Raw genomic sequence first — 14,982 nt, 5'->3', positions numbered from 1 at the left:
GAAAGAAAATAACTTTAACAAAGAAGACAGCGTAAAATTGACAACCGATGATAAAGAAGCGATATTGATCGTAACCGGTCTGTGGTTGGTTAATCTTGAGCCAATCACGATAAGCTCCGCCCCTTCAACTCGACTGTACAGACGAGTGCGTATTATTGGCAGTTTCGGTTTAACATCTGCTTACCGGAGACGGCTCTCCACGTAGAGGCCAAAATGTTCCAAGATAATCGTGTAAGCCTAAGCAATATTTCGATGCGGTGTGAACAGCAAGACTTTGATGCATATTAAGTCATTTTAAAACCGATAACATTGATAAACTGTGAATTTTACGATACGAAAACAATGACTTTTCTAAGCGATTCTGGCTCTTGGGAAATCTGTTTTATGCACGCATTTCGTACATACAATGTGGTTTATGTCTTTTAGGTGCACCTAAAAACAATCTTGTTAAAATACAGATATTCCAGTAGAAATATATTATAACAACGTTCATGTGAGAAACGGAAGTCAATTAGAGAGCATATAAATAAATAGTTTCTGTCCATGTACGTCTTTGCTACTTCACCAATATCAGGAAAATATCTATTCGTAGTTCCAGCTGATTGCAAACAGTGACTATTATAAACAGTGACAACTGTGGTGTAACGGTTACATACAGAAACGGGGTAATGTGATTTCGGACGTTACCTATCGTTATACAAAACTGTAACGATGACAAATGTCCGAAATCCTGTTATCCTTTCACATCATCTATCGTCAATAACAAACTCTAACAAAGAAGTAGAATCCGTTTCAAAATGTAACCATTACAGACAGTAGCATTTGCGGACAGTGATAAAGTTTACAACAATTTCTTCAACAAAAGAGTTCTAAAGGGCCATCCCGAGAAATTTAGAATCCTTGACTTCTCTCCAAAATTGTTTTCATGAAATTCACACATTCATTTAACATTTAACATTAATTTATACTCTGGATCTACGTACTACTTAAGTACTTACGGTAGACTGGTTTGAGCGTATAATTAAAATCAAAGCACACGCATGCATAAAGCTGATATTTTAAAAATATCTAATCTATACTTACAACATGTAGTCTTTGTCCTGGCAGACATTTCACCAGATATGGACGTGATGTGGCTTTTTGCAAGAGATTTTACAGGGCCAGGTTCCTAAAATATACAAAAAGTAGAATGTATCAAAATGGATCTATTAGTGAGAAAACATAAACAGCGTTTTCTTTATATGCGTTTTTACAAAATAAAGTTAGATTTATAGAGCACAGTTAAATTTAAAACATCTGGAATACCATAGTAATAACTGAATGTTGCCGTTCTATGCCAAGGACGCCTGTTGCCCTAGATTAGTTCACAAAGTAAGTTAGTGTAAACATTTGTCACTATATTTCTAATTTTTATTTCATAGAGTGCTGATACAAATCTTAGGACAATGCTGAAACATCAGTACTTAACGTCTGTACAGGAATGTTTAGAACAAAAATTAATTCCAGCCCGTTAAGATTTGGTTACACACCTGGGCAAAAGGAAAAAATAACTTAACTGGAATCACCTGTCAAAATAATAGGGGTGAGTTGTGTCCGATGGCGTAACCAAGAAGGTTATACAAGAGATGTCGTACGAAGGTCCAATCCGAAATCATAATCTTACATAAAATTGTAATCAGCTATATAGCAATGAAACTGTCGATAGTTTATATATGACCTAACTCTAAATAATTGGTTTTGCTCTTGTTGTTCCATACGCAAGTACAATACTCTCCCAGTAAACCCCCTAATCAATAAACCTAGCTACGCCACTGAGTTTTTAGGTTATGTCAGTTGGTAATCACGCATAAAAACCAAAACATACAATACACAGTTCTGATAACTTTCATCCCATAGCGTATAATTTATCCAGTCATAGAAATTATTGTAAACTTTCAGTAATTATTGAACAAAGCCACAGTTACTTACGTATTATATCGACCACACTATTATTATTTTAAAACATCAACACATTTGGTAATTTAGAAGCATGGTTGTTGTTAAGGTAACTGCCCACAATAGACTTCCGGTGTTATCTTATCGCAATACCTGTCCCTTCCCCCCTGGCCAAGGTTCAGCGACCGGCCGCTCCAGCGATAACGATAATAGAGGTATTCATGATTTATTAAGATTTTTACACGGTACTACATAATTGCCTTTCCATTACAATTCAATTTATATTTCTGATCAGCCCCTCAAGAATTTGATATTTTACTGATAGGTACTATCTCGAGGGATGTTTTTCTTTCGTTGACATTCCTTCGGTTCTGCCCCGCGCTGATGGCCGAAGGCACTCGCATTTTGGGTGGCGGAGTGTGATCAAGAATAAAAACAAGTTTTGTGTGTTTTTTCAATAAAGAGTTTAGTTTTTGTTGAATGTTTTTGTGTTGATAAATACGTAAGTGCCATGCCACAACTAGGTACTCGACGTATATACCAGATTGTGAGTTACAGTATATGATAATGTATCCAGGTATTTCTGTACCATAAAACATTTAAGAAAACACCATTCTGTTTATATTTTTGTTATTTCATGGTAAAATGGTACGTATAGGTCTTTATGACATATAATGTCAATACCAGAAAAACATTGCTCTTCGTGGTTGAAAGTAGTGGTTATTAAAAATTGTTGACATTAAACGATTGTAATTCCCACAAAAATAAAGAAGAATATATTTGTTTTAATATTTACAATACACAACAGAAAACACAAGGATTCTTTTAACAATATTGTTATGCTGATTTATTCTAAGTATAACAGCTGTGTAAATTCTTTGAATTTTAGAAAAGCTGCAAACGTTTTTAAATTACTGTTAGTTGTTTGCCAACACGTCTGTGTTTTACATTGAAGAAACTGACCCACGCAAAGATAAAAATTTATATTACCTGGAGCAATATTGTTTTAAAATATGTTTAAGCCGACTATAGTGAAATGACCTTGACATTTACATAATAAAAACTGGGTTAAACCTCTAACGCGATTAATCTGGTATTTTTGATCGTTGAATTATGGGTAATATTTTATCTTAAAGATATGATTAATACGCATCAAAACGCCCTCTCCTTTTTATTGTAAAATGTATAATTTTTGAATCTTTAAATTCGAAAAACTGTTTAGATTAGTTCACGATTAACAAATAAAAACATCGAAAGAGATAAAATACGTTTGGATGTCTACATGGTAACACGAAAAATTCGATACATTACTGAAAACAAAATTTCTTACTCGGATTTAGCGAACTAAACGTGTTGTCGGCCATCTTGATTTTAGCTCCATATGAACAATACACTCCATATAAAACCTCAAACACTTTTATGTCCTTATGTTTGGCCGCAAACTTATGAGAAAAGTCTAATTTTGTTCATATAATTAACACGCAAAAAATCGAAACTCTTCTTTATTTTCGTAATGTTTGTTTTATATAGAAAACATCCAAATGTTGTGTACTTTATCGCTTGCATACCAAAAGGTACACACACACGCTTTATAAAACACGAAAAACGTTTAGATTGGTTGCGTATTATATCTTAAAATTGAGATACAAACTGTAATTGTAAGACAAAAACAAGGTTAAAAGTGTTTAAATTGAACTTATGTAAAACTTACGTTTGGTTCACTATAAACGGTTTCAACTAATCGAACATTATTCCGAAATTAAAGTTTCTGCGAGCTTTCAAGACAACTTTTAGAAGTCTACTCAAGTTTTTGAGGTTAGGATTCTTCCGGCTACCTCAACAGTTGATTTCCTTTATTAGGAATACGCTGATAACCTAAATATACAGTGGCGCCGGCACGGCCTTGACTGCCAGCGCTCGGAGTACAGAGCGGCCATTTGCGGAACTACATTAGTAAACAAACCGCTTCTATAGCGCACTCCCCCCTCGTCTTCTTTACTCCTCCCACCTCCCACCTAGGGCAGAGCGTTCCTTCCAGTTGCGAGTTGCGTTTAGTTCGCATCTGATCCTCACAAGGAGGAAAGCTTCTCGCCTCTGCTCCTCGCTACGTAATTTTAAAAATAAAAACTAACCCATCTATCCTCCTAATTCCTAATTATTGAACATTATTTACTCATATTTAGAACATATCATAGGATAATTTATGCGAATATAGTAGCACTTTTTAATTTTAAGTTTACGACTCATGTGTAAAAATTATCAATTCTTAACAGTTAGTATTATAACTACCCGGAACCTCGCAGTTTAATTTTCAGGGTCGTTATATTCTTTATTCACAAAAGTGCTACGTATAACAAAATGAATAATGAAAACGTTAAGAAATAGTACGCCATAACGTACACAAACTTTCTAGTGAACGTTATGAATGATTTATGAAATGGCGTAATAGAAGTGTTCTTATGGAGTGGGACGCTTTTTATAACCTACTTCCACTTGCTAAAGTGAGTCCTAATAAATTTTGCATTTTAGATTTTTCCTCATAAAAGTTTAAAATGGCATTTTTGTAAGTGTCACTCATATTGAAAGTCATGAGATTTCCTCATATTTATCATTCCCATTCATTGTATACATCACAGATCATACACAGATTTTTATGACCTCACGTTTTTATTTTTATTTGCAGTTTCTTTATGGTCTACATTAGTAAGTTTTGATTTAATAGCGCAAATTTCTCATAAATAACAGGAGTTCTCTGACCTACTACACAACTATTCGTATACCTTTGCTTATAAAGCCATTCTAAAGCAAATTCTCAACGAATAACGATTTTAATAACGTTTACTTCCATGCAGATGAAATAATGAAATCGTGTACTTGACCATCAACAAGTAATATAATATTTTTCGAAAATTTAAAATTTAATTACTCGTTGTGCTAAAATTTCCTAGAAACACAGTGGCACGTGGTTTGATTTGAAATTTTTATTAGCATATAAAATAATTTAAGCAACTTTACTTTCAGTTTAATTTTATTAAGATCATTGGACCCATTTGAAAAATACTACTCTGGTAGAATATGAGATTTAAAATCGAACACGAGTCCTTTATGGTGAACTTTTTCTAGACTTATTCGTTAGTGTTACGATTAATTACATCTCCCTCCTGTCGTCTAGGCTTGCGTGCGACAGACCACGCACTGGCGTGGCGGGTTCTAATTTCTTCCCGAACCTAAACTAGACTTTTCTGCCGAAACCAGAAAATCGTGTTCCTCACCCCACACTTTACTTTCTTCTATAATACAGAGAGAAAGTGGGCTCTATTGGAAAGAGTACACAAGAGGTTCACTCGCTTCGGTGAAAAAATCTTTGTCGTCGCTTTTAAACTAATTTTCAATATTATTGACCGACTGAGAAGAATGTGGAAAGTGTAAAATATATTTATTCAAAGTGACGTAATTGTAAATGCATATTCAAGGTTGCGCATTTATGACGATCACTGAATTGTATTATATTCTACTGTCATCATTTAGAAAAAGTTGCGAAATGGGTGTAGGCCTTTTTTATTGATTACAGTACTAACCTTAATGGTTTAGTCCAATAAAAAAATATCAAATAAGCGTTGATTCACTGAGTTACCCTAATATTACTATAGAAATATAATTTACTAGGTAAGCGTTAGCGAAGTCTTCACTCCAGGGGCTGGAAATATTTTTGTCTGTCTGAACTTGCCTGCAGACTTGAAATTTTGCATGAAGCAAAATTCCTACACAAGCAGCATCGACTATTGTGATTTGGCTGAGTGTTAGAGGACATTTTTACCATGATAGCAACAAGAAAAATCATAGAATAAATAAATTTAAAAACAAACTAATTATAATAAAATGATATTTTTATCATGTGGCACAGTAACACATTTAAGCCTAATGAAATGAGCTGAACGCTTGAAATTTTGCATGCAACCTGAGAGAAGAGTGGTATATATTAATATTAAACAGGTGATATTGTATATCATCATTTTATAGGTGATATATTAAAACTATAAAATTAGTTTTTACCTATTTAAACAAATTAAAGTTGTAATACAGAAGTAGAATATTTTCTCAATTTAAAATAAATAAGACATATGTTAAAATGGGGTAAATTGTAATAATAGTAATATTTTTATCTGTCCTCTCTTCATTTAAAGAAAAAGGTGCCAGTCTTGATGGTTTTTACTTAATTTAAAATACTAAATCACAGTCGATAACCACAAGTCTTTAACTGTTCAAAAAGATTTAAACAGTACCGTATTAGATTACTTACAACCTCAAAGTGTTTAAAGAGGTTAATTTTACTAATAATAATTCGTACAAATAATACAAAAATTCATAAAATTTGCAATGGAACTGAATTGCGGAATTTGCTACGAGTATACTACAGTTATCGTCGGCTTCTATCTTATGTGTAGTTCTGCCTACAGCAGTGTGTAGTTCATCCAACGGAATTGTGAAATAAAACAAACATACTGACAAATTATTTAACATCAACTACCTAACAATATTATAACCTTTCAATTTTCTTCAATTACCGTGATTAAATAATGAAATGAAAAATGTCTTTATTGAACACAAAGAAAAACATATTCAATTGGCGAGGTTAGGACTATTAAGTCCTCTCTTACACCTAACCGTAAATTTATAAGCGATACTTTTGTGTAAAACAGAGCCACAGCATAGTCTAGGCCTACATTACTGTTTTACATTCAAAAATTATAATCTATATTATAACCTTTCAATTTTCTTCAATCACAATAATGAAATAAAAAACGTCCTCATTGAACACAAAGACAAACATATTCAATTAGCGAGGTTAGGACTTTAAGTCCTCTCTTACACCTAACCGTAAATTTATAATACTTTTAGTGTAGAACAGTCACTGTTTTACATTCAAAAATTATAATCTATACTTATATAAAATAATAAAATAAAAAGAAAGTTCAACTCGAAAAAAATACAGGTTGATTTAGTGTATAAATAATTTTGTAATATTCTGGTACTTTGGCAGTTACATAAAGAGGCAGCACGCCGCACCTTGTTGATACAATGGACAACAATGGGGTGTCAACAATAGCGGCTCTAGCGCTGGGCCGGCAGGCGGCCCCCTCCACCACCGCGGGTATAAGAGGAGGCGCGCGCGGAGCTCAGGGTATTTGTCAACATGTTAGTGTGGCGCACTCTAGCTTGGCTGTGTAGCCTGGACTTGCTGTCAGTGTCCGTCTTTCTGCTGTCGTTGGTGGTGGGCCGTCTGGCGACTCTGTGGTGGCGGATGCGACGACTACCCCCCGGCCCTTACGGCATCCCTGTGCTCGGCTACCTACCCTTCTTCCGCGGCGATACCCATCTCCACTACATGGAACTGGCGAGACGATACGGCCCCGTCTTCAGCCTCCGACTCGGCAACCAGACCGTCGTCGTGCTCAGCGACTACAAGATGATCAGGGAGGCTTTCCGGAAGGAGGAGTTCACCGGAAGGCCGCAGTCGGAGTTCACCGACATCCTAGGAGGCTATGGTGAGTACCTTGGAAAATAACACTAGAAATATGTAAATTGAAGGAAAAAATATTTTAAACTTTAGGCGTTAATAAACAATATTTAATTTCGAAAACCTTTATTGAGAACACCTTCCCACACTTTTAAAGAAGACAACTCAGCAAACAATCTGTATAAATAGACTTACTCTTGCAAACGCTTATTTGAGTTCAGAAACAATTATTTATATTCTGTAAAAATGTCTAAATACGATTCATACAGTTTTAAATTTTGCTTGATATTCTGTCTATATACAGTAGTTTAAAATCTTAATTTTTCTTTTCCTTCGAACATTCACACTTACTTTTTAAAGAGTAGAATTTTATCAACGATTAGGTTACAATTTAATAATTGTAAAAAACTACGTGTTTATTCGCATTTCGGTTCTAAGATGTTTAAAAATTCTAAAAGGTCTGCTTTAATTATTCTTTCTACATATATTTTTCGTGTACATTGTTCTATCAACACCTTAATGTTAAAAATGTAGTTATTTATTTATTTTATGTTATTTTACTGATTAAAAAATAGTTACAAATTAAATTAACTAGAATAAAACTACAAGACAGTCCGGCAGCGGACGCCTTAAAAATCGGGAATGCAATATAGATACAAGATCGCCGCTAACTTTACAACTCTGTTACACCGCGTTATTTATAATTAACATTTTAATGTTATTTAAAATAATTAGTTTATGACGTGGGAATTAAGATATTTCAGGACAAAATAGGATAGTTAAATACATTTTAAAACATATGTTCAATAATAATAAGAACTATTTTCATACATTATTACACTGCATATCCTATTTATAAATTAATGTTATTTAAAGACACAGTAAAGTTGAAGTTTAGTTTTTTTAGACAGATTAACCTATTTTTCAAATAATGATATAATTAAACTGTATTTTGTCTATTATACTGTACTGAATAATTATTTTACTATGTAAAGTCTTACAAATTATTTGTCCGTATAAAATCAATTTAAACTAAAATAATACTTACTGAAATGTTACTTACTTAGTAGATACTTGCTTTCTTTATTGTTATACGGATTTACCTTTTAGACTGCGTAAAACATTTTTTAACTTACTTTTTTATAAGGTTTTTGTCTACTGATAATAACTTATAGTATTATTGTGACATCCTGTATAGGCAACACTTAAACTTAGGCATAGCCACTTAAAAAATACAACTAAATTTAAAAGTTCCATACTACACTTTAATTTAATTCAATTCATAGTAATTAATTTAATTGCTCTTGATTAGATAATATTTATTTTAAGTTTTACTTAGGGAGTTTATGTCCTCAAGGGATTTTCTTGAGTCCATATTAATATCAATTCTACAGTGACCCAGGTCCTTGCGAGACACTTTGTAAAAATAAATGCTGTCAATATTCTGTAAATACTGTCAAGATAACTAATTAGAACGTTATTGTAAAATGACGTTAATTTTTTTAATATTTGGAGATATATTAATTTATATAATTCGTGTTTGAAATTTGTTAATACTACGTTATTTTAAAATGTTTAAAGTTTAATAAAACCGTAATATCGGAATTTTCTAGAAAATATGATTAAATAAAATGAGCCAGTATGAATTATAATTCAATTGCATGAAATTGTGGTCTTGTGTTTTAAATAGCCAAGTACTAAGCTCGCCCGGTATTAATGTCTATCTCAGTCATGATCGCCTGGACTAGGTCCGCTTATGTAATAATGGAAGTAGGCTTTTGCGTGATAGAATAAGTCCTTGGCAGACCTGAAGCTAGGCCTGAATTGTAAGTGGTAACACCGGTTGTACAACCAACTATCGACCTGTCGTAACTTTGCCTTTGTACTGAAAAAGATGGAAAATCTTCTGTGTTGCACTTATTATTATGAAATATCGGACATTTCTCCCATATTCGATTAATATAATAATCGATTGTTTGGATATGAAAATTAAACAACCGAAACATTGCATTGTGGTTTCTTGAACAGGTGTTATCAACATCGATGGCAACCTATGGAAGGATCAGAGAAGATTCTTGCACGAGAAACTCCGCAAGTTCGGCATGACTCTGACCGACAGCGGAAGGACCCACATGGAGAACAGGATAATGGTAAGGATCTAAAGTACTTCTTAAAGGATAAAATTTTGAAACCTCCACAAAAAAGTGCAATACTTGGAGTTCAGAATTTTCTAGCGTTTTAGGTAACAGCTAAGTAAATGGTGTTTGCTGAAAACCCCCAATGCTTAAAAATGAGTTTCTTATATGACTTTAAAATTTAGAAACCGTTAATTTAACGCGTTATACAAACGAATTATTACAGATCAATAATTGATTGGTAATATAATTTATTATGATGTTATTCTTGATTTAAAATTTAACATTGCAGAATGGAAAGGATAACAGGATTTCGAATGTTTACAATCATTGTATGTCGCAAGAATAGAACAGGAATGGTATGTTTGTTCGAGGATTGGAAACTATGCTCTTCTTCAGGTGTTAAATTTTTGATACATAGGTGATACATTAGTGCATGCTACACGTTGTGTATTTTCTGACACTAAAGAAGAGGATAGTTTCCAATCCTTAAAACACAAATGTCCTGTTCTTATCACATACAACGATGTCAAATGTTCGGAATTCAGTTATCCTGATTATTTTCTCAACACATATTCGTCCTGGATTTGCATCTTTTACGTATTCCACTTAGTATTAATTGTAATTGTGAAACTGTTTGTGCCATTTTTCGACGCTCGCCCATTGCTCAATCCAAATATTTATCCACAGAGAGAGGTTCATCTGTTCCTCCGCAGTTTGGTGGAGAACCGCAGTCCAGAAACCGACCTCAACCCCGTGCTGGCGACCTCCATCAGCAACGTCATCTGCTCAATCATCATGAGTGTCCGTTTCACCCTGGAGGACCCACAGTTCAAGCTGTTCATGGACCTCATCGCCGAGGGCTTCAAGCTCTTCGCCCGAATGAGCTACGTGAACTTCATCCCCATCATGCGGTACCTGCCTGGTCTTCTGGCGACCAGGACTAAGATCGCTCAGGTAGGCTTGATGATCATTGATGGAACTTTGCAATTCCTTGAATGGCTAAGATGATTCACCAAGAACATTCTGAACTGTTCCTAAAACACAATTTTGTTCCATTACAGAACCGCAGCGAGATGGGGAAATTCTTCCAGGAGACAGTGGACAGCCATAAGAAATCCTTCGACCCCTCCAATATCCGGGACATCGTGGACACCTACCTTATGGAGATCAAGGAGAGCTCATCCCAGGACCGGCAGATGTTCGGAGGCCGCGACCCCGACCGCCAGATCCAACAGGTGATCGGCGATCTGTTCACGGCGGGCATGGAGACGGTCAAGACCACTCTGCAGTGGAGTGTGGTGTACATGCTGAGACACCCCGAGATCGCCAAGACTGTCCAAGAGGAGCTGGACCAGGTGGTGGGCCGAGGACGCCTTCCAACCCTCCGCGACCGAGAGTTTCTCCCTTACACAGAGTGTGTGATCCGGGAGGTTCTCAGAATTAGCAGTGTTGTCCCTCTCGGCTCCACACACGCAGTGACTAGGTCAGTATCTCAATTACTAAAATTAATACACGTTTAAAATGTAACCAGGCTAATCTTGAAAGTACCAGGAAGATTGTAAGATGAAAACTATTTTTTATCCAACAGCTGCTGAGAAATCGTAATCTGTGTCTCTGAGGACAGAGGTACATCATGACATTATTGTTAACAAAAAACATTATTGTTATTTAATGATAAAACGTTAATAACTATTGTTTAAAATTTTTAATTCCTCTATTCACTCCAGAGAAAAATTCATCATAGTGAACTCAATGACCTGCGCTATATTAGTAAGCAGACGGGGAACTACCAAAACAAAATACATAACAAGGCATGCTCTTGTAGGGAGTTGTTGAACCGAAGTTCATCGACCACCCTTGCTCAAGGTGGGTGAGCTCAGAGCTAGCACATTATGTTGCCACAAACAGCTTTCCAGTTCAAACTCAAGGGATTTTAAAATTCATACTATAGTAAGTCTTCGGCAATGCTACTGTCAATACCACAGGCTTTTCAGTGCCAATGTTGACTGTTCTAATTCTGCTCAGCATTTACCTTGACCTTTTGGTTGCAGAGATGTCCAGCTGGGAGGATACACCATCCCCCAAGGTGTCCAGGTTGTCCCTCACATACACGCTGTACACATGGACCCTACCCTCTGGGACCAACCAAACCAGTTCCGCCCCGAGCGCTTCCTAACCCCCGAGGGAAAAGTGTTCAAGCCTGATTACTTCATTCCTTTCGGAGTTGGTAAGTGGTTTATTTGTGTTACTTATTATAGTATGGATACTTACTTTCATTTATGAACATACATTAATTTCACAGAATAGAACAAGAATATTCTAAGAAAGGTCGATTTAAATTTGATTAAATATAATTAATCTTAAAATTGTTCTAATTCGTTGGCGCGGACTGAATTTTAATTTTAACCTTGTAAGGTTTTATTAAATGTATTTTCATTTTATTAAACCAACATTGTCTATAACATCTAAAAACGCAGCTACTATAGTAAAATAATAATATTACAACAAGTTTTAATCGATATTATTTCCAATGAATTCAATTTAGTAAAAATGTCTCAGTTTATAAAATTCTGCAACTCGAAAGGGAATTTTGATCAAGCCTTTAATGTTCTTAGTCAACACATTCACCTAATACCTCGTTGGTAATAAAATCTCGGTGTACCTCAAGGCTCATAGTTGTGTCCAATGATTTTTCTTTATGTTTTATCTGCACTATGTATATCATCCTCAACTCAGCTAACCTCTCTGTTCTTACAGGCCGGAGAATGTGCTTGGGCGACGTCCTGGCACGCATGGAGCTCTTCCTCTTCTTCTCCTCCTTCCTCCACTGTTTCCACCTCGCTGTTCCCGAGGGCCACGCCCCTCCCAGTGTGCAGTACGTGCCGGGCATCACCCTGACGCCCAAAAGCTTCAAGGTCGCCCTGACCCAGAGGCCGCTGGAGGGTTGTGAGCTGGATTTCTTGACGGAACACCACGCCAGTCGCACGGTCGGTTCCCACTAGCCTCTCGCCACCCCCTACCGGACAGTTTAAGCCACATCGAACTTTAATTGATGAACTGTCTCGAGCTTTAATTACTTTAAGGAAACCTGTACACTTTGTTTTATCAGCTAGATGTTCCAAAAACTTTCAAAAATGGTTGTAGTTGTTGATATTCTACTGGAAACATTACAATGCGTTCAGCTAAAAACATATAGTACATGATTAGAGTTACAGCAATTAAGAACATTGCTACTCAATGTTATTCGATGAGTTAAACCATATTTTGAAAGTTCACAAGCACCTATTAGTAAGCTGATAAGACATAGTATTGAAGTTAAAATTACGTTCTAGTAATTTTTATTCGACTACAACTGTGATCTCAAGGAGTGAGTTCTATTTTAAGGAAAAGGACTGAACAGTGAAAGTGCCTTAACCCTATATCGCCATAGTACAAGACGTATGTTAGGTTCGCATCACAGGCAGCACATTCGTGTACATAGTCGAGTCTGTGTACATCACAGTGACACGAAGTATCATCTATCTAATCTTTGTGCACGTCACCATTTGTGTTCATTTTGTGTTCATCCATCTGTATATCTAGTCTAGGGTTGTCTTTTGACATCGCGTCATCATGTACATGTTTTGTATTTATTGTAGGTTAAGTCTATTTTAGGTTAGGACCACAGTGTTCGGTTGACAAGTTCCTCGCTGCTAGCAGGGCCGTATTTATTCAGTTTTAAAAACTATTTTAGTAATTTATTTGTTATACAAATGGTAGATTTTGATAATTTTTTTCGCTGACCTAGCCGCTATCAAGTTTTGTTCTGGTTTAATTTGACGAGCTCTTGCAGTAAGTACTTTCTTCACATTCCACGTTCAAATTGATAACAGTTGTTCCTTTTTAGCTCACTTCCTGTATGGTTCATTTCACACTTAATTATATTTCAATTGTTGTTTTCTCTGCACACTTTTTTTCTTTATGTTAATTGAGATCTAGAATTCACCACACTCAATTGTACCATCACTTGTACTTACTTTTATTTAAATTTATCCTTGTATCTTTACCTAGTTTAATTCTATTTATAGTTTCACCATTGTAACCCCACTGCCACTGTCTGTACTATGAATTGTAACTTGCTCAAGCTGTCTCTCAAATACAATCCAAGCGCCAAGCGACTCATGTCCATTATTTGACTACCCATGTCCATTGCCCTCTTATGTAACCTGGCCCACATCAGCGCTCAGCAGTTTTTTGCTCAGCGAAGAATGTGCCAGTTTTGGGCCTATCTCGACCCAGATGTTGCAACAAGAGTAGTAACTCGCGCCGCCCGCTCACTACATTCCCCCACTCCCCTGCTGAAGCCGGTTTTGAAATTTTAAAAACCGGTTTTGGCAAAAATGGAGGGGTGAAAGAATAAACCACCAATATTTCACCGGGTAAGAAGCAAATTGGTATCTTGAAAGTGTTTCATTATAGAGTAAAACTTTGTGGAAGTACAAATACTACAAATTTTGCAAATACTAAAAATTTGGACTTTCATTAAGTAAAACGTTGACATGATTTCGGACACTTTATAACGGTATATGTTACAAAACGGAGCACAACGTTTCGAAGATTGAAGTCTCCCCTCTTCTTCAGGTGTCAAAAACCGTGATACATAACCACGCAAAAGAATTTCAATCCCCGAAACGTAGTGTTCTGAAAACCTATTATCCTTTCAAATCATTCATCGTCAGTAAGAAATGTTAAACAAAGAATTGCTTATATAAAACACTTTTTAATTCAAGAGGTATGTTTAGCGTTACCAAAGTTTTTTCATAAATCCGGTGTAGCGAAAACTGGACTTCATTTTTAATCAGTCTGTCATAACCTATCAGCGTTATTTCGAAAACCTAGCGCTTCAAAATACACACTGTATCCATTGTTATCCATAGTTCAACGAGTTCATGATAATTTGCTCCATATATTACCCTTGATATATTGACGAGAGTAATGTAATTTAAGTAAACTTGCTTTGCATCGTTATGAAGTTTTGTTACTAGTAATCCCTCGTAATGTCTATAATTTATAGCCATATAAACACTGTTTTATATATATATATATATATACACACACACACACAAACACATACATACACTATTTATAGCTATATGTTTAAATATCCAGCATGTTATGTCAACCTCTAGCGCGTTAGTACCGTGTTTGTAGTTTTATAATATATAGTTTGTATAGTTTTATGTGAAACCTTAATAACACCAATAAAAATAAGGTAATATTCGTGTGCGTGTAGTAAGGAAAAGAAAAACCACGAAATAATCAAATAATTGTATGCAATTATAAGTTTTACCTCTTGATCAGTTCATAAGCATTAATTAGGCGATTATAGAAGAACGCAATCAATTAATACAA

At 35.3% G+C, this 14,982-nt stretch overlaps 1 protein-coding gene across 1 annotated transcript; it reads left to right on the top strand.

Annotated features, from left to right (window-relative positions):
- The first annotated feature begins 7,129 nt into the window (after positions 1-7,129).
- Positions 7,130-13,748, top strand: LOC124367321 (cytochrome P450 18a1). The gene is made up of 6 exons (XM_046824051.1): positions 7,130-7,481; positions 9,482-9,603; positions 10,279-10,545; positions 10,653-11,074; positions 11,643-11,818; positions 12,349-13,748. The coding sequence occupies exons 1-6, from the start codon at positions 7,130-7,132 to the stop codon at positions 12,591-12,593; spliced, it is 1,584 nt and encodes a 527-aa protein (XP_046680007.1). The 3' UTR covers positions 12,594-13,748.
- The last annotated feature ends 1,234 nt before the right edge of the window (positions 13,749-14,982 follow it).

Source organism: Homalodisca vitripennis, chromosome 8 (genome assembly GCF_021130785.1).
Source record: "Homalodisca vitripennis isolate AUS2020 chromosome 8, UT_GWSS_2.1, whole genome shotgun sequence".
NCBI lineage: Eukaryota > Metazoa > Arthropoda > Insecta > Hemiptera > Cicadellidae > Homalodisca > Homalodisca vitripennis.
Note: the sequence above shows the minus strand (reverse complement) of the source record. Positions and strands in the feature narration are given on the sequence as shown.